At 41.3% G+C, this 26,732-nt stretch overlaps 1 protein-coding gene across 1 annotated transcript in view; it reads left to right on the forward strand.

Annotated features, from left to right (window-relative positions):
* LOC106573506 (nuclear receptor ROR-alpha A) overlaps positions 1–26,732 on the forward strand; it is a 270,663-nt gene that overhangs the window by 71,364 nt on the left and 172,567 nt on the right. Inside the window, exon 2 of the mRNA XM_014148624.3 lies at positions 11,687–11,707. Coding sequence (XP_014004099.1) covers positions 11,687–11,707 — 21 coding nt within the window. The remainder of the gene's footprint in view (positions 1–11,686; positions 11,708–26,732) is intronic.

Below are 26,732 nucleotides of genomic sequence, written 5' to 3' on the forward strand. Positions count from 1 at the left end.
AGATTAGCCTGTCCTGCAGGACCTTGATAAGAACCCACAGTTCATGCACATCAGTCAGAGAGAGCAGGACTAGATTTAATAAGCACCTAACAAGTTATTCTTTAAGATAATACCATGATATAGAACAGAAAAGTCAAATTAAAGAACCATTGATAATGTCATGAATTCCCTTGCTTCCTTATTCTTTCTCTTTACAAATTGTGAAAGAGCAGTAGTTTTTACATGACAAACAGCCTTTTGTAAATACATTCAGTTAGTGCTTATAAATATCATACGGATATATAATTCACGAATTTATTTTCTGTGATATAGACATCAATCTCAGCTCATTATTTGGTCATGTAAACACCTTACTGACAGTAAACAACGCACACTGTCTATTTTAGCCCAGCCAGTAGTGTTGGACCACAGGGTTCATGCATTATTCAGCAGCTGTGAAAATAGTTTTTCCAGAGTGCACCATGTTACCTTTGGACTAAAGTGAAATATAACCTGAATTTGACATTTTCTAATATCCTATACCAAACTTTCAGTTTCAAAAGGATAGGGACGGTAATTGGTACACCAGAAGAAAGACTGCCGATCCTTCTGGGTATTATCGGTGACTGTAGGGACAAGGCGAGATTGGAACACGGTAATTGCAAAGACAAGGGCTGAGAATAAATGGGAAAATAGTTCTTTACTGTCAGATAGAGGAAGGTCAAAAGTACAAGCGTATGACATCCATACATGTTACAGCACATTATTCACAATGTACACAGGGGAACTGTATCTTTTCTTAGATATCCAATTCATCGCCTTGGTTTCTGACAAAAAGAGGAGCTGATCGCCGCTCAAGTTTCCCTAACTGCACAGAAGTAACAAGATGTGATACAAGATGCATCATGTCAACAGCACTAGGTCAAAATGAATATCAGAGCAGGTTACGCTTCTCTTCTTCTCCCCCAAATCAATGTTTTATTATTTGATTAATGCTTCCACGGTGTTGTCACAGTGCTTATACATTTCCTCTAAGATGAAAGAGAAACAGCTGCAATTTATTTCCCCAGATGAGATATTGATCACTGGTGGTAGACTGGGCGTCAAATGTCTTATCTGAAAAATGAATGTCAAATGGTACGCATCACAGGGAAATCTTTGGAGGAGACCATCCTCACGCTCAGTAAAGCTGAGGACTATCCATAGTAAAACAGGAAATTGGCAATGACTGTCAATACACATACAACACTTTCTCTAAATATTTGTATGAATTCTAATTTCTACACCCTTTACTTTAGGGTAATTATATTTAATGCATTCATTGAAATTCAGGTTTGAAGAGCTAACAACCACTTTACAATGTGTAAGATGTCTTATACGACATGATATTGTGACCCTGTAGGACTCTTGTTAGAAATATAGTGGCGGATATTTCTAGGAATTGTTCAAAGACATTATGCTTGTCCTACATATTGGCAGTTTGATGTCGTTCTTTAACATTTATAACTGATTTATTTGTCATGATCTTCGCTGGCTAGTTCCATAATACAGCACTAGCTGCAGTTTGAAATATTCTGAATATAAAATGACTTATTTCCCTTTCTATGGCCCTGGCAACAGCCTCTCCTCAGCTCCTCGTTTTAATAGCAGTATAGGGTGCAGATGGAGAGGCTCAGAGTGGACGGGGAACAGGCTGGATGTTTGGCTTGAGATGCAGACTTCCTCTCCATCAGACATATCTCAGAGAGAAATGAAAAGGAATGATGTCCCAGTCCCTTGCCTGGACTGGGCTTTGTAGTAGCTGTGTCTTCGAAATAGACTGATAGACTGGGGTTTCATGTAGACTGTATAGAGAAATGGTAGCACATATGCTCAGAAGGACATAAATGGCTTCTCTCTGTTGTTGTGTTGTTCATTCACATTTGGAGCATTGCAGATGATGACTTCATTGTATGGAATGGAATGAGGCCCACCGCTGGAAAGCATAATGGTGGGGAGAAGAGCCTAAAGCTATAGGTACTGACGTAAAACAGCAAGTTATCATACTCTATGAAATTAAATCTGCTGCTTGAGGGACTGTTGTCTCATGTCGTGGCTGTGCTGTAAATATTTGACCATTCCTGAGATATTACGTTAAAGAGCTATCCTATCGTGGTAACTAGACGTCAGCAAGTTTCACACACAACACAACTTGTATCATGCAAACATTGTCATAGTTCGGTGTGATTTGTACCCTATGAGTGAAATTGTATGTCATTTTTAAAAATTCTGTCCATTGGAATTTCCATCTTTCCATGAGAAATCACTTATGTAATCCATTCAGCTAGTCTCTTACATGACAGTCATTCCTCCATTCTGTTTGTCTCTCTGTAGAGTTCTGTGTCTCTCTCAGCACGTTGTATGAACTTTCTGGATTGCTGACATACTTGAGTTAATGTTAAAAAGAATGGCACCCAGTTTTTCAATAAATAGGCAAACAAGAGCTTTTTATACTAGTAGCTTACCCAGTCGATTTCACAATGGGGTGGCAGTTAAAATCATGTGTTACATTTCAAAAATAAATGTTAATTTAAACAGAAAAAGCATGGACTTGTGAAAATATTACTATGTCCATCAAATAAAATCCTGAAATTAGAAATCAAATTGTACCCAGGTTTCAATTTGATCAGTGTTGTTATGGCGAGCACAGTGGTGTTGTTTTGTGTGCCAGTCTGGCAGTCAAGCGTGAATTTATCTCACTGTTTCTGTTGGGCGAAAACAAAGCGACGGAAGAGGGAGGCATCAATTAGCTAAGCTACTCCTGGGGAAAAATAAAAACATTGGAAACTAATGAGTGTATTGAGTTTACCCGCTGTTATATAATTTATATCTTGTTAAGTCATCCATCACCTCCCAGCATAGCTACAAGTGTGAGACAGTGTTGCTATCGCTAGTATGAAAAAGTATCTTAAAAGTGTGAGTCTCTTATAATGAAGTTGATTGTTCATCGTAACTGATGTTCTTCATCACACCAAATGTTAATCATACGTACTGCTAGTATAAACACCCAATTATTCGATTAATCGTTCATTTCATGCATGTTTTAACCCAACGTTTCTGAACTGATGCTTTTGATGTGGGAAAGGATGCCTTTCAGTAGAAAGCCATGTCTGAAGCTCTACTCTATGGGCTCTGCTGTGACTCAGAGAGGCTTAGGAGGATGTGGTCCTCTGACTCAAACATGAGCTGCCAATGCTTCTGTACTCACCCACACATTGTCTCACCCCCACAATGCGTCCGCCAAGAGCCCCACACACAATCCCTGTTTCTTTTTCTCCCGGAAAACATCACCCCACGCTGCTACTTGTTCGTGGCAGTGGTGGAAAAAGTACCCAATTGTCATACTTGAGTAAAAGTAAAGATACCATAATAGAAAATGACTCAAGTAAAAGTGAAAGTCACCCAGTAAAATACTACTTGAGCAAAAGTCTAAAAGTATTTGGTTTTACATATTCTAAAGTATCAAAAGTAAATGTAAATGTAACAAACTATTTATCAGTCTTACGGCTTGGGGGTAGAAGCTGTTCGGGGTCCTGTTGGTTCCAGACTTGGTGCATCTGTACTGCTTGCCGTGCGGTAGCAGAGAGAACAGTCTATGACTTGGGTGGCTGAAGTCTTTGATCATTTTAGATCCTTCCTCTGACACCACCTGGTATAGAGATCCTGGATGACAGGGAGCTCGGCCCCAGTGATATACTGGGCCGTATGCACCACACTTTGTAGTACTTTGCGGTCGGATGCCAAGCAGTTGCCATACCAACTGGTGATGCAGCCAGTCTAGATGCTCTCAATGGTGCAGCTGTAGAACTTTTTGAGGATCTGAGGGCCCATGCCAACTCTTTTCAGCCTCTTGAGAGGGGAGAGACATTGTCGTGCCCTCTTCATGGCTATGTTGGTGTGTGTGGACCATTATAGATCCTTAGTGATGTGGACACCGAGGAACGTGACGCTCTCGGCCCTCTGTTTCCTGAAGTCCAGAATCAGCTCCTTTGTCTAGCTGACGTTGAGGGAGAGGTTGTTGTGCTGGCACCACACTGCCAGGTCTCTGACCTCCTCCGTATAGGCCGTCTCATCGTCGCTGGTGTTCAAGCCTACTACCGTCGTCTGAAAACTTAATGATGGTGATGGAGTCATAAGCGGCCACACAGTCGTGGGTGAACAGGGAGTACAGGAGGGGACTAAATACACACCCCCGAGGGGCCCCCTGTGTTGTTGCCTACCCTTACCACCTGGGAGTGTCCTGTCATGAAGTCCAGGATCCAGTTGCAGAGGGAGGTGTTCAGTAGTCCCAGGGTCCTTAACCTCTATGGGCTAGGTGGGACGCTAGCGTGCCACCCGTGGTGCACTCCATCAACAGCAGGTGCATTTCAAGAGCGGCAAATTTGAATCCAAATAAATGTCAAAATTCAAATTTTTCAAAAATACAACTATTTTACACCATTTGAAAGATAAACATCTCCTTAATCTAACCACGTTTTACGATTTCAAAAAGGTTTTACAGCGAAAGCATAAATTTAGAGTATGTTAGGACAGTACATTTACAAGAGTTGTGTGTAATGTTTTGTCAAGTCAAAGACAGGGTCACCAAAACCATAAAACCAGCTAAAATGATGCACTAACCTTTTACAATCTCCATCAGATGACACTCCTAGGACATTATGTTAGACAATGCATGCATTTTTAGTTCTATCAAGTTCATATTTATATCCAAAAACAGCGTTTTACTATGGCATTGATGTTGAGGAAATCGTTTCCCTCCAATAACCGGCAGTCAAGTCAGCGTCACAAATTAAATAATTAAAATTAGAAAACATTGGTAAAATATTATATTGTCATTTAAAGAATTATAGATTTACATCTCTTGAACGCAATCAACTTGCCAGATTTAAAAATAACCTTACTGGGAAATCACACTTTGCAATAATCTGAGCACTGCGCCCAGAAAAATACGCGTTGCGATACAGACTAGACGTCATGTTGGGGAGATCTAAAATCGAAAATACTATGTAAATAATCCATTACCTTTGATTCTCTTCATCAGATGTCACTTCCAGGTATCACAGGTCCATAACGAATGTAGTTTTGTTCAAAAAAGCTCATCATTTATGTCCAAAAATCTCCGTCTTGTTAGCACATGATCTAAGCCAGCCGGACTTCTCGTCATGAACGAGGGGAAAAAATATATTTCCGTTCGTTCAAACATGTCAAACGTTGTATAGCATAAATCATTAGGGCCTTTTTTAACCAGAACATGAATAATATTCAAGGTGGACGAATGCATACTCTTTTATAACGTATTGGAACGAGGGTACCCAACATGAACTCGCGCGCCAGGTGTCTAATGGGACATCATCGTTCCATGGCTCTTGTTCGGTCAGATCTCCCTCCAGAAGACTCAAAACACTTTGTAAAGGCTGGTGACATCTAGTGGAAGCAATAGGAAGTGCCAAAATATTCCTCAGCCCCTGTGTTTTTCAATGGGATAGGTTTAAAGTCAATACAACACATCAGGTATCCACTTCCTGTCAGAAAATGTCTCAGGGTTTTGCCTGCCAAATGAGTTCTGTTATACTCACAGACACCATTCAAACAGTTTTAGAAACTTTAGAGTGTTTTCTATCCATATATAATAAGTATATGCATATTCTAGTTACTGGGTAGGATTAGTAACCAGATTAAATCGGGTACATTTTTTTTATCCAGACGTGCAAATGCTGCCCCCTAGCCCTAACAGGTTAATAACTTGGTGAGCTTGGAGGGCACTACGGTGTTGAACGCGGATATAGCGAAACTGAGCCAGCTGCTCGAACAGAGTTCTTAGTTTGTTGTCATGTTTATCACCACTATCTGGATATACAGGAACACATCTATTTGATGAAATTAGAATGTTGACTGACAAATACAGTACCAGTCAAAAGTTTGGACACACCCACTCATTCCACGGTTTTTCTTTATTTTTACTATTTTCTACATTGTAAAATAATAGTGAAAACATAACAATTATGAAAAAGCACATATGGAATCATATAGTAACCAAAAGTGTTAAACAAATCAAAATATATTTTATATTTCAGATTCTTTAAAGTAGCCATCCTTTGCCTTGATGACAGCTTTGCACACTTGTCATTCTCTCAACCAGCTTCATGAGATAGTCACCTGGAATGCATTTCAATTAACAGGTGGGCCTTGTTTAAAATTAATTTGTAGAATTTATTTCCTTCTTAATGCGTTTTTAGCCAATCAGTTGTGTTGTGACAAGGTATGTGTGATATACAGAAGATAGCCCTATTTGGTAAAAGACCAAGTCCATATTATGGAAATAACAGCTCAAATAAGCAAAGAGAAACGACAGTCCATCATTACTTTAAGACATGAAGGTCAGTCAATCCGGAACATTTCAGGAACTTTGAAAGTTTGCTCAAGTGCAGAAAAAAAACAACCATCAAGCGCTATGATGGAACTGGCTCTCATGAGGACCGCCACAGGAAAGGAAGACCCAGAGTTACCTCTGCTGCAGAGGATAAGTTCATTAGAGTTAACTGCACCTCAGATTGCAGCCCAAATAAATGCTTCACAGAGTTTATTTAACAGACACATCTCAAAATCAACTGTTCAGAGGAGACAACATGAATCAGGCCTAGTCAAATTGCTGCAATGAAACCACTACTAAAGGACACCAATAATAAGAACATACTTGCTTGGGACAAGAAACATGAGCAAAGGACATCAGACCAGTGGAAATCTGTCCTTTGTTCTGATGAGTCCAAATTTGAGATTTTTGGTTCCAACAGCTGTGTCTTTGTGAGATGCAGAGTAGGTGAACGGATGATCTCCACATTTGTGGTTCCCAACATGAAGCTTGGAGGAGGAGGTGTGATGGTGTGGGGGTGCTTTGATTGTGACACTGTCAAATATTTATTTAGAATTCAAGGCACACTTAACCAGCATGGCTACCACAGCATTCTGCAGCGATATGGTATCCCATCTGGTTTGCACTTAGTGGGACTATCATTTGTTTTTCAACAGAACAATGACCCAACACACCTCCAGGCTGTGTAAGGGCTATTTGACCAAGAAGGAGAGTGATGGAGTGCTGCATCAGATGACCTGGCCTCCACACTCACCTGACCTCAACCCAATTGAGATGGTTTGGGATGAGTTGGACCGCAGAGTGAAGGAAAAACAGCCAACAAGTGCTCAGCATATGCGGGAACTCCTTCAAGACTGTTGGCATTCCTCATGAAGCTGGTTGAGAGAATGGCAAGAGTGTGCAAAGCTATCATCGAGGCAAAGGGTGATTACTTTGAAGAATATAAGACATAGAATATATTTTGATTTGTTTAACACTTTTTTGGTTACTACATGATGTATTATTTACTAGTTTTGATATCTTCACTATTTTTCTACAAAGTAGAAAATAGGACAAATCAAGAAAAACCCTTGAATGAGTAGGTGTGTCCAAACTTTTGACTGGTACTGTATTTTCAGTGTACCAAATAACTTTCTTTAGAGTTGAAGTGAGAATGGCCACAATAACTTCTGCCCCCATCCCTACTGCTCCTTGTATTGAAGCTCTGTACTCAGCTCCTCAACATCATCATCAGTCTATACCAGTGTTTCCCAACCCTGGTCCTCGATTATCCAAACAGTACACATTTGTATTGTAACCCTGGACAAGCATACCTGATTCAACTTGTCAGCTGGTTGGGAAACACTGGTCTATACTTCTGACACGTAATGTAGTAGCGTGTAAACAGCCCCTCTCTCTGTCTGCGTGACCAGTTGTCTTGATCCCATGGTCCAGAAATTTGCTCTCGCTCCCTATCCCTCACCCAAAACCCACTCAAAATGTCTGAATTTTAACCTCTCTTCTATTTCCTTATTTATGTACCCCACATCCTTATTTGGAATCACTATTTAATGAAGAGCGTCATTATCAACCTTAAGTATTACATTTAGCTTCTGAGGGAGACTGGCTGGCTGGAGGAGCAGTCTTGTAGGAGGAGATGAGAGAGTAGCGATGGGGGCTCTAGCATCAGCCCCATCCTCTTCCCCTTTTCCTCCAGCACCAGCCACAAGCCCAAGCTCTAGCTCCAGAGATGCTGAGTGCCCTTGTGATAAGGTGTGAGGCCTGTCTGCCACTGACTGACAAGCCTGCTCTTGCCATGCCAGTGCCTGGCGCTCGATAAGGGAAAATGTCAGCGTGATTTTGGAAAATGTCATTTATCTCGGCTCTCTAGCCATGTCTGTAACCCAGACTGATTATGGTTTGTTGAAATTTATATCATTGCGGGGTGCCTTGTGAAATAGTGGAAATGTTGTGTTTTTCAGTAACATAGTAGTGCTTAATGTCCCTTTGGTGATAGTCTGTTAATATTGTAATTGCTTTGATATAGCCTAGTTCTCTGTTATTGTGCTTTAAATTCTGAATACACTAACCACTCTATATTCTGCTGAACTTAATCATGTATTACAAACCATCAAAGTGTTCAGTGCACAGAGGCGTTCAGATTGGGGGATTCACTTGATACTGAGACAAAGGTTTCCCGTATTGGTGATGCTACGCAAGATGTGTGAGTTGAAGAGTGTGTTTGTGATGTGTAAGAAAAAGCCCCCAGATTCAAGTGCCAATCTCTTAGTCTTTGTCAAAGCGTCTGTGTGGGCTGTTTGCTTGTATTATTTAGAAAAACAATCCTCTCCGAAGATGAGTGGGTTAACAGGAACCATAAATTGGTTTAGCAGGATTCGTATGCACTCAAGTTCCGGCTTAGCTTCAAGGCTGAAAATTCTTGTATTCACATGTATTCAGAAGCCACTGCTTACTTTTCCCAGGAAATGATCTCACTGTGAAGATAGGCTGTTTAACATTGCTTGTAAGCCTTAGGTTTTGATTTGGGGGTCTAAGATGAAGCAGAGTTTGTACTCACGTCATCACTTTTAATGTTGGATTCAAAAACCCAAGCTGTCATATATTATTCAACGAGTTTTCCTATTTTCTCTGAAGCACTACACCATACTACCTCTGGTTTCAGCTTGCTTCTAGCAGCCATTCAATTCACAGGCTACTGTATATTATTCAGAACTGTATATGTTTCCACCATGTAGTTGATTCAAAGTGACATTTGTGGGACACACTGATAAAGCAATTGTTCCTGCTGCTTAGACCAACTCCATAGGACTGAACAGAAATCCACCATTACTTGCATTCCACTTTTTTGGAGAGACCATGGCTGCCTTGGTGATCTGCAATGCAGGCTCAGAGTAGTCCCAGACAGAAAGAAGTGTCTTTAACAGAAAGAAGTGTCTTGGCAGCCCCACAGAAGCCTAGTGAGTATGTTGTCTTTCGCTCTTAACCAAATGTATTGCCAGTCTGTCCGTGATACCCTAACAAATGGAGCAGGCCCACGATTCCCAACATACTTGTCAAATCGACGCACCTGTGAAGATCACCCTGCTCAAGATAAATTCGAGGTTGGAGTGTTCGACTTTACTTTATAAATATTTTTATTACAATGTTGTCTCTATTTGGGCGAGCGTTTGGCTGCAGGATGAGCATTCTCCTCACATGAAGTGCAGTGGTGAAAGCCATGATAAATTGCACTCTGTTGACACCTTCATTGGGTTATTTATGACTCATTAATTGAACTGAAAAGGAGAGTTGTAGGCGCAGTGGGGGAGCCGGACTGCGCTAGGCCTCCATGGCACTGCCTAGCAGCGGCCCACAGGGCTGGGAGGAGAAGGGAGAGAAGAGGTGGTGTCCTATTCTCACGTGTGTCTGTCTGTTTCCTGTTTGCTGGGGAGAAGAGTGAGAGAACACACTTGTCAGGGGCGGGCAGGAAAACGAGGAAGACAACCATGAAAAGGCGGCCCCCACCCAGCCCAGCCCCTCTCACATATAAGCTCCCTCCTTCAAAACCTGAAAGGGTTTCTTATTTGAATCTCCTCCTGTGTATTATTTTAGTCCATGGAGTGCTTTAATCATCTTGTGGTTTGTATTGTAAGGGACTGAATGCACTGTTCATATTTTAGACCACGGAATCAAGAAGAACATAGCTGCAAGATATTTTTGCAATTACATGAATGTTTTCTATGACATTAATTCAGTAGGCTTATTCATTCCATGATGTGACATTGCATTATGAGCTGGTGTACACAAATGTAGGATGTGCTACAAGCATGCCTATAAAATAAAATGCTCAGAAACACACTTGATTAACAAATGGATTAGCGATGCTCTTTTCGAAGGCTGACTGGACTGGGTGCCCACGAGGTGCAGTAACGAGTCCTTCCTTCCTGAGAGCACTGACAGACATGTCAACCTGATCATTTTCTCATTTTTGGTGCTCTGTCAACCTGATCATTGTGCTCTATCTATCTTTCTCTATCGCTCTCATTCTCTCATCGATTCCCTCTCTGTTTCCGGTGATTGGCTTTAGCATTATTTCTTCACCAAGGGTTTGTTACACTAGGTCAGTGTTCATGCTGCAGGAATAGACTAATTACGTTCAGAGTTGTAGGACTATCTCTGCATAATTGCAGATTTCTAGTGTATACTACTGTAGACATGTCCCATCACGACAAGCTGAGTTCTGATCCACAGGACCAGAGCAGGAATTTGTTAGTTTGTGTCAATAGATTTAGTCAGACTCTACGTCCCAACGTGTGTCCATGTCCTTGAACTGTAAGTGCTTAGGCTCATCCAGCCCTTAGGCTCATCTCAATCCTGTCACAGCTGCCAGTCAGCTCTCAGTGACGTCTATGTCCTCTAACACTTTATGTCTCTCAACACTCAGCCCTCAGTGTCTCTGAGAGAGAGGGACATGTCTGGACCTGTCTGTCACACATGACTCACCCACAGCTGGGCTGCGGTGGGGGCCATTCTCTTTCTAAGCACCAGGGTGTCTTCCAGAGAGGCTTTTAGATATTGTTTTTCAGTCTGGACTGCTACTGTACCACAGTGGACCACTAACATTCCTATCTTCTCCCTCCATGCTTTTTAAAATTATTTTGATCCTGCAAGCTCACAAGCGATAGTAATCTACACTTCAATTAAATCGCACTACTCATCAGATGCTATCTGCTGTGCTGGAGGTAGAGTGAGGGTGCTTTGAGGCAGCACAACTGTCACTGTAAAATAGGATCTTGGTATTACTGTGAGAGCTACCCCTTTAGTGTGTGTGTGTCTGAGTCAGAGGAAGACTGCTTGACTGAGTTTTAGTGAAGCATATAGGCCTATTCTGTTAAGTATCTGCAAAACAAATGATGCTGTTCTTTTTAAGTGTTGTGCTTTTTTCACGGCAACGGTTGTCCCTTCGTCCCAAACAGACCCACTACTAGAGCCAAGTCTATTGTGTCTTTTTATCATATGTTCAGTCAGTCACAGAAATAGATTGTTAGGAAGACAATGTAAAAGAATAGTTTGCTTGCATTGTCCAAATTATTAACGTGTTTTCATTTCTCTCTTTTTTTATCTCTGTGATGTTGTGTGCTGTGCCTCCCTGCTTTCTGAACCTCGTATGTACTAAAGGTAAGTGTCGTATTACCCGTCTCATAAGTCAGCACTCATTTAGTTACTGAAAAAGAGATCAGAACTACTCACTTTCTAAATGTACATTCGTAACATTATGTACACTCATAACATTAACACCAAATATGTACTTCTGTGTAGGTGGACTCACAAACAAGCAAGGTAAGTGTACTACATATTCTAACTGTGTGTCAGTCTGTATCAAAAAATAACTGTATTAGTCTCTAACAAAATCACCAAATTACCATATTTATGTAAAAGAAAATTAGGAAAAAGACTTCATATTCCTCCATTTGGTATTTGGTTAGGCAGTCTGTTCCCTTGCTGCTGTTGCCAGGCAGTCACACAGAGCAGAGCTACAGTTCCAGTGTTCTTCCACTGAGTGGCAGGTATTTTGTTCTAATACTGGCCACCCGCTAACACAGGCAAATCAAGATGGATGGGTAGATTTCATAGTTTTATTATCCCTTAATGTGCAGTTATACAGTGACAGAGAACTCTCCTGGAAGAGGACAGGCCAATGTTTGAGAATTGAGCAGGCAGGAGATAGCATTCTCCAGGCACAGCCATTTAGTTCCATCAGAGAGGGAGCCTGCGATGAGATGCCATGGCAGGCAGGCAGTCTCAGGTTGTGTCTACACTTGACACTTACATACGACTCCTGCTATCAGAATACGAAGATCGCATTGAAAAGACCGGTCTAGACGCACAAAAGTCGCATTGTGGTCAGATTGAGTTCAGATCTGGCTGACCACTTCAGGAGGTGGTCAGGGATGCATTATGTGCGGATTTCTCCTCAGTCTGGAAGCAACCAGGCTACCGAAGCGCATACAGAGGGCAACGTCATCAGCACTCCACCCACAAGTCTCCAGAAAACCTGTTTTGGGACCAAGAGTCACCTTTTCATTATAACGTTGTGGGAAATGTGTTCCTAGCGTGTGAGGAATGTGTTTGCTGGCCTCCTAGCTAATAAAAAAAGAAACACATTTTTGGTTAAAGTTATGCTAACACGTTTGCAATCCCTTTAGCATTGCTTGCTAGCTTGCTGACTAGCTACAGAGGTTATCTGGCTAGTTAGCTACTGCCATCAGTTGTTGCGTTATTGTAATACTTTGCCGTTTGTAGAATGCATACTGGCATTGGGGAAAGGGAATCCAGACACAGTGAGGACACGGTAGACACATTTAAATGTAGATGCATAATGCGTTCGGAATTCCATGATCAGAACTCTATGATCAGAACTCTATGATCAGAACTCTGTGATCAGAATACTAAAGCTGCATGAACTTTCTAGTCTAGACACATTTTACATTTTTTTACATTTGAGTCATTTAGCAGACGCTCTTATCCAGAGCGACTTACAGTAGTGAATGCATACATTTCATGCATTTTTTTTGTACTGGTCCCCCGTGGGAATCGAACCCACAACCCTGGCGTTGCACACACCATGCTGGCGTTGCAAACACCATGCTCTACCAACTGAGCCACAGACACGGCCTCAGGTAGGCAGTAGGCACAGTGCCCTGGCCTCCCCTGCAGCCACAGCTGTGAACATATCAAGGAAAAGGGATAGCAAACAATTTATTGCCTAAATCCTTCTTTCCACTACGCTATATCTGACTGGGTAAATAACTTTCTTTTGAGTTAATGTGGTCCCAGTGACTCAGACGTGAGCACTGTGGCGTCTGTGACACGTTGATAACAATGGCCATGACGCAACTGATGGAGTGATGGAGGTGCAACCCATAATACTTTGCCAATACTTTGCGGCACCATCTGGTGATTGTGCTTCTCTCTCTTTCTGATGCTCGCTCTCTACTTCCCACTTATTTCTGTGGAGAGGAGTGCCACTCGACATGGAACAATAGCTCTCCTCTCATCACTACAAGGTGTTTTGTTGTCCTTTTAAATTCACATCCCACTAGGCACAGACATCAATTCAACGTCTATTCCACACTGGTGGAAGGTGGAAGGTGGAAATTCATTGGAATTTCATGAAAGCAATGTTGATTCAACCAGTGTGTGCCCAGTGGGATGTCAGGTCTCAAGTAGTTGCTCTTCTCCCACCTTTTGTGTACTGTCAGTAATAATTTGTCCTCTTGTTCGTTCAATGATATTCTTCTATAGTGAGACTGATTAGCAGCCATATACAGTGAGGGAAAAAAGTATTTGATCCCCTGCTGATTTTGTACATTTGCCCACTGACAAAGAAATGGTCAGTCTATAATTTTAATGGTAGGTTTATTTGAACAGTGAGAAAAAATCCTGAAAAACGCATGTCAAAAATGTTATAAATTCATTTGCATTTTAATGAGGGAAATAAGTATTTGACCCCCTCTCAATCAGAAAGATTTCTGGCTCCCAGGTGTCTTTTATACAGGTAACGAGCTGAGATTAGGAGCACACTCTTAAAGGGAGTGCTCCTAATCTCAGTTTGTTACCTGTATAAAAGAACTGTCCACAGAAGCAATCAATCAATCAGATTCCAAACTCTCCACCATGGCCAAGACCAAAGAGCTCTCCAAGGATGTCAGGGACAAGATTGTAGACCTACACAAGGCTGGAATGGGCTACAAGACCATCGCCAAGCAGCTTGGTGAGAAGGTGACAACAGTTGGTGCGATTATTCGCAAATGGAAGAAACACAAAAGAACTGTCAATCTCCCTCGGCCTGGGGCTCCATACAATATCTCACCTCGTGGAGTTGCAATGATCATGAGAACGGTGAGGAATCAGCCCAGAACTACACGGGAGGATCTTGTCAATGATCTCAAGGCAGCTGGGACCATAGTCACCAAGAAAACAATTGGTAACACACTACGCCGTGAAGGACTGAAATCCTGCAGTGCCCGCAAGGTCCCCCTGCTCAAGAAAGCACATATATATGCCCATCTGAAGTTTGCCAATGAACATCTGAATGATTCAGAGGACAACTGGGTGAAAGTGTTGTGGTCAGATGAGACCAAAATGGAGCTCTTTGGCATCAACTCAACTCGTTGTGTTTGGAGGAGGAGGAATGCTGCCTATGACCCCAAGAACACCATCCCCACCATCAAACATGGAGGTGGAAACATTATGCTTTGGGGGTGTTTTTCTGCTAAGGGGACAGGACAACTTCACCGCATCAAAGGGACGATGGACGGGGCCATGTACCGTCAAATCTTGGGTGAGAACCTCCTTCCCTCAGCCAGGGCATTGAAAATGGGTCGTGGATGGGTATTCAAGCATGACAATGACCCAAAACACACGACCAAGGCAACAAAGGAATGGTTCAAGAAGAAGCACATTAAGATCCTGGAGTGGCCTAGCCAGTCTCCAGACCTTAATCCCATAGAAAATCTGTGGAGGGAGCTGAAGGTTCGAGTTGCCAAACGTCAGCCTCGAAACCTTAATGACTTGGAGAAGATCTGCAAAGAGGAGTGGGACAAAATCCCTCCTGAGATGTGTGCAAACCTGGTGGCCAACTACAAGAAACGTCTGACCTCTGTGATTGCCAACAAGGGTTTTGCCACCAAGTACTAAGTCATATTTTGCAGAGGGGTCAAATACTTATTTCCCTCATTAAAATGCAAATCAATTTATAACATTTTTGACATGTGTTTTTCTGGATTTTTTTGTTGTTATTCTGTCTCTCACTGTTCAAATAAACCTATCATTAAAATTATAGACTGATCATTTATTTTTCAGTGGGCAAATGTACAAAATCAGCAGGGGATCAAATACTTTTTTCCCTCACTGTAAGGGACAGGATAGTTCTAAAAAGACAGGACATTTTTCTAAAAAGACAGGATAGTTCTAAAAAGACAGGATAGTTCTACAAAGATGTCAGGGAGGTGTGCTTCAACTACTAAAGCACAATGCCCTTCCCACAATGTGAACATGTAAACAGATATTCCTGTATTTGTTAATCAAACAGAATAAGAATAATACTGTACTAGACAGTCCATTTGGGAGGGAGAGATGGGGATGGAAATGGGTTCTCTGTCTTTGTTAATATGTCACCCGCTCATACAACTGTAAATGTTGGAATAACTCAGGAAATTGGGAAAATCTGAATATATTTAGCGGCAAATTTCAAACCAGGCTGTATGCAGTGAGGGTCTCAGCAGCACATTGCTGTCTAAATGACTGGTTATTGACAGACCTTCAGTGTCATGGGTTTCGCGTGTTCTTTGAATCTGTGGTACTCTAGCAAATGTGATCCTCTCTGATGCTTCTATTTGAACTTATTTTGATGTCCCTGAGCATTAAGAGAAGTGACAGCTTACAAATAAATACATAATTATCACATCTGAAAGCTGTCATCCCAAACTTTATTTGCATATGGAACACTTTGAGGGATGGGGCTGATACACCCGGAGGGTCTGGCAGACTCTGGCAAAGTGGCTGCTGTCGTCTCTCTCATCAGCCTTTGGGTCTTTCTCAGAAACCCACCGAAAAAGAGAAAAGCAGAGACCGTATAGCAAGAAAATACTGCTCTGTTCAAAAAGTCTAAATAGGCAGGACTGACTAAGGTTCAATGGAGTACAAAGAAAACTGAAGGACAAGATTGTTCCCATTGTGTTTTCACCATGTATTTCCCCACAGAGCAAGGCCTGCCAAGGCCCTGCAGGCTTCATTTCACCCCCTCAAAACGCAACATCTTTCTTTGAGTGTTCTGAAGATAGGAACACAATGACTGCCTGTAGAAGTTCATCTTATTTCTACCTGGGAACACAAAAGACTAATCATGGCCATCACAAAAGCCTTGTTCCTGTCTCACAGTGTGTGATAAGGCAGGCTCAGGCAGCATAAAGGCTCTCCAGAGAGCAGAGAGAGGCAGACCGACAGGAAGGAGAATGGGCCCAGGCCAGACCTAGGATTACCTCTTTCCTGTGCTGTGTGGGGTGAACCTATAGGACCACCCTTATGTCCTGTGCTGTCAGTAGAGGACAGGTTTAGGACACACAGCAGACAGGTATTATATAGGAACATCTTTATTTCTTTTTTATGAGAACATCGCCCAGACTTTTGCTATGTATATTTTATTTGTAATGCATGTCCCAATCTTTAGTTTGATATAGACTAATAGTTCCACGCTGAAGCAACAGCCTGGCTGTCTATAGGAGATACTATAATGCTAGTGGATTAGAATTACTGCTGAATATGTATTGGATGTCCTCTGCTGCCCCACATCCTCAGTGAGACACTAGCACATGGATGGCACTGTGGAAAGGGGTCATGTTTATCCAACATTGAACCGTTAACTGCTAACCTTTTACCCGTTAGGCAGAAGTAGCGGCATCTGAGGATTGTTTTTGGTAGCTTCTCTCTTCTGCTCCACCTTCTGAACAGATATCCATATCCCCCTCTGAGGCTCTGCCACGGTACCTCCCCCTAAAGGTGCAGCTAAAGCTCATCTAATTGGTCGCTGTGCTTTAATTAGCACGTCGCGTTTGCATGTCTGCCATTAGAAATTCAAATGGGGTGGAGATATAGCTGATATTTTCTCCTCTCGCCGGAATCCTTCCCTGTCTGATTCATCTCATCTTAATTTCCCCAGATCCTGTTTTTAAAGTTTTATTTAGGGTGTCATTTATTTAACAAGGGATTATTTATTTAGTGCATCAAATCATTCCTGAATAAATATTTATATGGTCTCTCCACTTCTGGTTTTCAAGCCACTGTAATGAGTGTTGTTGTTGGGTGTTCAGGGGAATAACAAGACTGGTTTTCAAAGTGAAAAGTCCTTTGAATATATTCAAACTTAATTACTTTGAATCTATTATCAGAGTTGATGCTCTGATCATAGTGTAATTGGAGGTATATTATGGAGACCGGCTGCAGTGATGGTAATTTATTTGGCTGTTGATATTAATTTGAATGATAATGAATGATTCATGTCACGGGGTGCTGTGTGTAAACATGTCCTTGTGTCAACTCCTGCACTGATGCACTCTGAGATTCCTATTTGACCAAATTCTCTTAATCCTCAAAGAAAGCTTAGCCATTTTAGCCTAATGCCCCCATGTCTCTGCATTTGGTTTTTACCAACTTTATTGTGTAATGGATTATTAAAGTGGCGGATGATCATTAAAACACCACTGTCCTCAGGCCTTGAACCAGTCAGGCCCTCACAGTTTACAGCACTGTGATTGCCACTGGTCCAGCTGGGCATGATGAGCCACACCACTGCGTTTCCATACATCCAGCCTTATTAAGAGACGCTGCAGGCGATACAATATTGTAGCAGGAACAGAACAGAGCCCGGCAGGCAGGCAGGCAGGCAGGCAGCGAGGCTGGTTAGCTGTTGAACCAGGGAACGCCTCTCTCCACCAGAACCCCCAACCTAAGATCCTAATGACTAACCACAATGAGGAGGGATGGGGAAGAAAAGGCTGATTTGTTCTGCATTCTAAATATGGCCTGTAATCTTTATTCCTCTGAGTACCTTATTAAAAGTGAAAGGAAGATGAAATCCCACCACCCGGGCCATCCTTTCTGCTGTTTATTAGAGGGGCTTTTCTCTGCTAATATTGAGGTTATGGTAACCTTAGCCGTGATAGATGCATCTTGTGACTTCAGGTAATAATAGCAATGATGGATTCACACCTGAACCCTGGAGGTGTAATCTAGCAGGATGGAAAAGATAAAGTGGCAGGGAGCTTCTCAAAGATACATGCAGGCACAGGCAGATCGGATCCAGGAGTGCTGTTTATCATCGGCTAGACAACACTGTGTTGTCAGAATTTATGATGCTTCGCCTAGTCTCTAATTCATCATTCATTAACTACTATTTTCTCTACAGAATCCATCTCTATTTATCAGTTTTATCAGTGAAGTTTCTTTGATAATATATATATGTATATAATAATAATAATTATTATTATTTTTGGGGGGGCTGTTAGTGTGAGGATTGTTCATTTTATGAATACATTTTATACATCTAAGATTTAGTCATCTCATTTGTTTGAAGTGTCAGTCCACTATTGTATTAGGAAATGAATATTGTTAGTATACCACGTAATTTACATCACTTTGTGATGGCCTTGCTTGTTTGTAGAATACTATTTGTGTCGCTGCACGTGCAAAAACATTTTATTTTTTAAATGGATAACTAAAAACCGAGAAAATGCAATCAGCATATTTCAATTCTAGATGTGTGCATTCTTTAGCATTCTGTTAGTGCACTAATGAAGCTCAGAGACAAGTGTATATTTTGTTCCAGCCCCACACCTTTCCTGTTGTTGAGATGCACAAGGTGGCAGAGCTATTATTCCATTAGCAGCTAATTAATGAAGCTAATTTGTGTAACTGTTATTAAGCCCTTTGAAAGATTGTTTGTCTTCAGATGAAGTGAAATACATCCCTGAAGCCGTCCATTGTGGCAGATAGATTAAAAGGGCAATAAGGCTCTTTGAAAAATGTTATTTTATGGGCGGTAATTTTTCACCGTACCTCAGGGGCAGTGATGACAGGGAAACACTGCAGTCCTTCTTCATGTTGAGATTCTTTTTTTTGTTGTCAAAGTACCAGGGGAGAACACTAAGTGTGATTTATTCATCCCTTGACCAGTAAAAGGTGTCAGCCAGGTGAAAATGGATGTAGGGAGAGTATTGACAGGAGAAATGGCCATGCAGTTGTCCTGCCCCATCACACCAGATAGAGAGAGGGGGGAATGTCTCCTCTGCTGTACCTCACTGTGTGTGCTTTGCAGGAGACAGTTACGCTAATACACACATCCTGAATAGTAGTACATTTTTGCATTTCTTTTACTTGGTTGCTACAGTATATGCTATGCCCACTCTCACTGTTGGATAGTTCTGATTTATCGCAGGAACAATTGACATGTTTCTATTCCTTATATACGTAAGCCGTCCTCTCTGCATTTCTATATGATATTATACTGTAATTTTCATTTGTGGCCGTTGCATAACAGTATCCTGGAGCGCATTGGATACATCTCAGACGCAGACGGCGATCTGATTTCCCACATGAACAGATCAAATCGCCTCTTTTGTTCGCTGGTTCTATTTGGCAGTGTGGAGGGCTTTCCCTTGTTGAGGAGGAGAAGGAGGATGAAGAAATGAAAAGCAGTGTAGCTTGTGAACAAACACCAGCATTTTTCCACAGAAGATGTTGCACAACATGAGCACTGTGTGCCATTCCATGACTCTAGCTGCAAAAAGGGAAGAACATCTCCCTGGGATTTTATATTTAGCGTTTGCTATGCTACAGTACTTATGAAATATTTCAGAAATAATGTGAATATATTAGACTGGGAGAACAGTGTGGCACTGGCAAGTCATTCCATATGCACTGCCATAGCAACAAGACGTTCCGCCTTTATCTGTTTAGAGACCATCATTCTTAAACTGTTGGTTGCCCACATTTCCCTTTTTAATCAGGGAGCGTTTGGGATCCCCTGCAGCAGGGATCTAGATAAAAGGATTAACTCAGCCTCTACTAGTTAGCCACGTTTACACCCAGCCAGCTAGACCCCCAAAAAAACGTATGGCTCTGCAATGCCTATTTCAATGTGTTTTAATCATGTCTCATTACGGATGTGAAACAGATATACTGTAATAATGCAAGTCTCTCCTTGCATTAGCACAGAATTTGATATTGATTGTTCAATAATGATGATGTACCGATAGTGTTATTTTACATGGCTATCTATAACTTATACTAGTATAGCTTTACTTTAGTGAACAATAACATCATTCCTTGCCTGTGGTGTGTGTTTAATTCCTACATTATTGGGTTTTTGTATCAATAGATTATGAGCTCAGAAACTTCAAAATGATATGGTGCAAGTTATGTGCCTATTTGTCATCAATATGTATTACTGCATTGAATCATATGTTTCTGTCTGAACAATTTCTCACAACTTTTAGTTCCTACACACACATTTGAGTTCTCCTTTTAATATATATATTTTTTTATTTGAAAATTATAGTAAAGAGGTACTGTAACATGATAACTTTTTGATATCTTTTTTTTATTTATCAACATGTCTCAATGTTGAAATTGGTATTAGGTAAAATCCATTGTAAATCACAGTGATTCCTCTCCTTTCCAAAATCTCCATCCACAAATTATATATTCTAAAACTCAAACTGCCAGTGATCTGTCAAGCTCCTGAAATGTTGAATTAAGTTAAATCCATGACTAAAATAGTGTAAATATAGTGACAATTTCATTAGCAACACACTCAAGTCAGGTTTTGAAATATGAAAACAAGAAATACTGTGTAGCGTTTCAATATAGTTTATAGTGAGGCATTGATTACCCTGTTTAAAATGACAACCTAGTGAAGAAAAACTGTAAGTTAAGCCTAAACCAAAGTGTTTTCTAGGAAAAGATAGAGTTGTGTCTTTGCTGAGGCCATCCAGATGTCTTCATGAGTGGTTCCAGAGGGCCTTGCTCTGCAGCCTTAGAGTCTGCAGGCAGTACATTATGCTTGCCACATACAGGACCCCTGGTTGGATAGCACAGACTAGCAGAGTAGAACTGGCTCCTTTGTCACTACTGTTAACATTAGCCAGAGATATTTGCATATATTTCTCTGAGAAGCATTACAGGAATACAAAAAAAGACTAATTCACTATTGAAAGTCTCCCTTTCAAGATTAGAAGAGTTCCATTAGAAAAGTATGACTGTTCATGTCGTTTTTATTTCATTTCTCTGTCACTGTCCCCCCTCCTTTTGTGGAAGGCTTTGATTATCCTCCAGGTTGGAAAAAAATAGAAATATAAAAAAGTAACAGCTGCCACTGGTACTAATGGCCCAGCGTCGTTCGGGTTAGGGGAGGGTTTGGCCGGGGTAGGCCATCATTGTAAAATAAGAATTTGTTCTTAAGTGACTTGCCTAGTTAAATAGAGGTTCAATAAAATAAAATTAAAATGGCACATGCCTTTCATGGCAGAACTCCGTTGTTATTTATATGAATTTTGTCTAACTCTCATGGTAGCACTGGGTAAACAATGAATCGAACAAACTCAGTTGAAGCTCAGGATACTTGAGTTGTTTCCTCGTACCAGAAAACGTCAGCCATATTAGTGGCTCTAGGGTACAGGTAATAATCTCATATTGAAAATGTTCCTCAAAATTATGAGTGATTGGAAAATACACCAAGACAACATCTTCAATGATTACTTGATTTTCTCAAGGAAAACACTGTTTTGAAAGGTAAGAACTGAGACTGAATGTAAGGTTACTTATGTAGCTTTGGAATGCCTGACATGTTTATTTGCTTTGTGTTAAAGGGCCACTGCAGTTTCCCCCTCCCCACTCAGACCACTCCCATACTAAATTCTTGCTTGAGAAATTGCTCGTTGCTAAGAAGCTATTTTTGTTTATTTTTGACCATGTTAATTGAAAACAATCACAGTAAGGTACTTAGCTGTTACCCAGAAAGGATTTTATTTTGAGATAAAAACGGCTGCATTGGACCTTTGATACGATTTAAATGTATCTATTGTAATTTTAAATTTGAGTTAATTCATAATGGTTTATGGAATTTTGTAATATTCTATAAGTAAATGAATATCTAACGATTAGCCTACATTTATAAAAAAATCATAAACTACAATTTATTTTTATTTAGGCATTAACCCCTTACACTCGTGGCTAATTTCAGGGATTTCCAATTATATGAACATGCCCAGGTTTAACCACCTACTACTCAGTAAATATGAGATGTATATTCACAAACATGATATCAATTGAAAGTGTACACTAGAGATAATGAAGAAACACTCAGGACTTAAGTGAGTGTTACAGAATCTGAATGAAAGAGAAGCAAACACAATTCCACTAGTTGTTTTTTTACAACAGTGCAATCTTCTACAACATATTCCTCTGACAATTCTTGACAACGCTATATGGAATGACTACAAATGTATTCAACAACTTGCCAATAATATTGGTGCCAAACATTAGGTTGATAAAGCAAAAGACTGAAGAGTTATAAAGGTTAGAGTGAATTGAAGGACCTGGATCTCCAGATGGCCTTTCCAAAGTCCATAACCAACTATTTGGAATAAATAAATAAACTACAATGAAAATAATACATTTTTGTGAGTAACTTTTAATTTGATATATTTAGTCATTTTTACCTGGGGGGTTGCAGGTACAGATATTTTTCCTTTCAGATTTTTACATATATATTGTTGTTGTACCTGTGGGCTGCCACCAAAAATAAAAAACAAAGATATGCATACGAAGATAGCAATGATCATAGTAGAGTTTAGTAAATGTTTTTTTATTGTATGTAAGGAAAAGGAAAAAAGACTACCCCACAACCTCCCCCCTGAACAACAAAAAAATACAATATGTCCACAATATGTTTTGAATACATTTCCCAATTGAGTCTTATGTACCATTTCCAATATTTGTAAATGTTATAAAAGTACTGACTCAGAGCATCAAAATTGTATATATACAGTGCCTTGCAGTATTCATCCCCCTTGGCGTTTTTCCTATTTTGTTGTATTACAACCTGTAATTTAAATAGATTTTTATTTGGATTTCATGTAATAGACGTACACAAAATAGTCCAAATTGGTGAAGTGAAATGAAAAAAATAACTTCTTTAAAAAAATTCAAAAAACAAAAAAAACTGAATAGTGGTACGTGCATATGTATTCACCCCCTTTGCTATGAAACCCGTAAATAAGATCTGGTGCAACCAATTACCTTCAGAAGTCAACACCACTAAGCAAGGGGCACCACCAAGCAAGCGCCACCATGAAGACCAAGGAGCTCTCCAAACAGGTCAGGGACAAAGTTGTGGAGAAGTACAGATCAGGGTTGGGTTATAAATAAATATCAGAAACTTTGAACATCCCACAGAGCACCATTACATCCATTATAAAAAAAATTGAAAGAATATGGCACCACAACAAAACTGCCAAGAAAGGGCCGCCCACCAAAACTCATGGACCAGGCAAGGAGGGCATTAATCAGAGAGGCAACAAAGAGACCAAAGATAACTCTGAAGGAGCTGCAAAGCTCCACTGTGGAGATAGGACCACTTTAAGCCGTACACTCCACAGAGAAGGGCTTTACGAAAGAGTGGCCAGGAAAAAAACCATTGCTTAAAGAAAAAAATAAGCAAACATGTTTGGTGTTCGCCAAAAGTCATGTGGGAGACTCCCCAAACATATGGAAGAAGGTACTCTGGTCAGATGAGACGAAAATTGAGCTTTTTGGCCGTCAAGGACAACGCTATGTCTGGTGCAAACCCAACACCTCTCATCACCTCAGGAACACATCTCCACAGTGAAGCATGGTGGTGGCAGCATCATGCTGTGGGGATGTTTTACATCGGCAGGGACTGGGAAACTGGTCAGAATCGAAGGAATGATGGATGGCGCTAAATACAGGGACATTCTTGAGAGAAACCTGTTTCAGTCTTCCAGAGATTTGAGACTGGGATGGAGGTTCACCTTCCAGCAGGACAATGACCCTAAGCATACTGCTAAAGCAACACTCGAGTGGTTTAAGGGGAAACATTTAAATGTCTTGGAATGGCCTAGTCAAACCCAGACCTTAATCCAATTGAGAATTTGCAGTATGACTTAAAGATTGCTTTACACCAGCGGAACCCATCCAACTTGAAGGAGCTGGAGCAGTTTTGCCTTGAAGAATGGGCAAAAATCACAGTGGTTAGATGTGCCAAGCTTACAGAGACATACCCCAAGAGACTTGCAGCTGTAATTGCTGCAAAAGGGGGCTTTACAAAGTATTGACTTTGGGGGGGTGAATTTCTTGTTTGTTTCACAATAAAAAAATATTTTGCATCTTCAAAGTGGTAGGCATGTTGTGTAAATCAAATGATACAAACCCCCCAAAAATCTATTTTAATTCCAGGTTGTAAGGCAAAAAAATAGGAAAAATGCCAAGGGGGGTGAATACTTTTGCAAGCCACTGTATCAACTAAAACCACCCCCCAGACACATCTAGCTAAGCGGACGGGTCTCTATTGTCTAGACCTGTTTATTTTTTTTACATTTTAGTCATTTAGCAGATGCTCTTATTCAGAGCGACTTACTGAAGCAATTAGGGTTAAGTGCCTTGCTCAAGGGCACCGACAGCTTTTCACCTTGTTGGGTCAGGGATTCAAACTTGCGACCTTTCGGTAACTGGCCCAACGCTCTAAAAGCTAGGCTACCTGCCGCCTGTTGACATGTTCATGAACTAAACTCAGTAAAAAAGAAACGTCCCTTTTTCAGGACCATGTCTTTCAAAGATAATTCGTAAAATCCAAATAACTTCACAGATCTTCATTGTAAAGGGTTTAAACACTGTTTCCCATGCTTGTTCAATGAACCATAAACAATTAATGAACATGCAACTGTGGAACGGTCGTTAAGACACTAACAGCATACAAACGGTAGGCAATTAAGGTCACAGTTATGAAAACTTAGGACACTAAAGAGGCCTTTCTACTGACTCTGAAAAACACCAAATGAAAGATGCCCAGGGTCCCTGCTTATCTGTGTGAACGTGCCTTAGGCAAGCTGCAAGGAGGCATGAGGACTGCAGATGTGGCCAGGGCAATAAATTGCAATGTCCGTACTGAGAGATGCCTAAGACAGCGCTACAGGGAGACAGGATGGACAGCTGATCGTCCTCGCAGTGGCAGATCACGTGTAACAACACCTGCACAGGATCGGTACATCCAAACATCACACCTGCAGGACAAGTACAGGATGGCAACAACAACTGCCCGAGTTACACCAGGAAAGCAAAATCGCTCCATCAGTGCTCAGACTGTCTGCAATAGGCTGGACTGAGGGCTTGTAGGCCTGTTGTAAGGCAGGTCCTCACCAGACATCACCAGCAACAACGTCGCCTATGGGCACAAACCCACCGTCGCTGGATGAGACAGGACTGGAAAAAAGTGCTCTTCACTGATGAGTCGCGGTTTTGTCCCAACAGGGTGATGGTCGGATTCAAGTTTATCGTCGAAGGAATGAGCGTTACACCGAGGCCTGTACTCTGTACTCTGGAGCGGGATTGATTTGGAGGTGGAGGGTCCGTCATGGTCTGGGGCGGTGTGTCACAGCATCATCGGACTGAGCTTGTTGTCATTGCAGGCAATCTCAACTCTGTGCGTTACAGGAAAGACATCCTCCTCATGTGGTATCCTTCCTTCAGGCTCATCCTGACATGACCCACCAGCATGACAATGCCACCAGCCATACTGCTCGTTCTGTGCATTATTTCCTGCAAGACAGGAATGTCAGTGTTCTGCCATGGCCAGCGAAGAGCTCGGATCTCAATCCCATAGAGTACGTCTGGGACCTGTTGGATCGGAGGGTGCCCATGCAGTTGGGCCATGCTCCTCTCCTGTCTATCGAACGTCAACAGCGGATCCAAGAAGGGCTCAGCCTATACTGTGGAGGGCAAGATCATCTACTCAGCCATTGCAGTGTTCGCCCCACACAAGGAGATGAGACACTTGCACGCCACCATTTTGGAGCTCTTTCTCTACCTCTACCTCTGCTCTTGAGGAGGTTGCATCTGGAGGATAGGAGCAGGTCTTTTTTCTTTTACCTCTGGCGGAGGTTGTAGCTGGGGGATTGGAGCAGTTCTGTTTTCCTCTACCTCTGGAGGAGCAGTTGGGGAAATGGAGCGGGCCCATTTTGTCTTGGGGGGTGTTCTTGGTTTCCAACACTCATCATCTGTCACGTCCTGACCATATACTTAGGTTTTTTTGTATTATATTTGGTCAGGACGTGGCAGTTATGTTTGGTTATGGTATAGTGGGGTTGTGAGTGTTGGGGTAGGTTCTAGGTTAAGTATTTCTATGTGGAGTTTAGTGAGTGTATGTTTGTTTGGTTAATTGGGGTTGGGACTCTCAGTTGAAGGCAGGTGTTGTCTATCTGCCTTTGATTGAGAGTCCCATATAGTGGGGTGTGTTTGTTTGATTTTTGGTGGGTAATTGTAATTTTGCACTGTGTTTCGTTTCACCTGTGAAACTGTCACCTTTCTCCTCTGCGTGTTTATTTTGTTTTGTCGTTTCCATCTAAAATAAATATGATGTGGAACAGTCAACCTGCTGCGTATTGGTCATCGAGTGATTTCGACATATCTTCCGATGAGGGAGAATACGAGGAACGTGACAGAATTACCCACCACATCATCAGAGTCATCCCTGTGGGGAAGCAGTAGAAAAGAACAATGAGGTATATGCATA

This window comes from Salmo salar, chromosome 16 (genome assembly GCF_965601325.2).
Source record: "Salmo salar chromosome 16, fSalSal1, whole genome shotgun sequence".
NCBI lineage: Eukaryota > Metazoa > Chordata > Actinopteri > Salmoniformes > Salmonidae > Salmo > Salmo salar.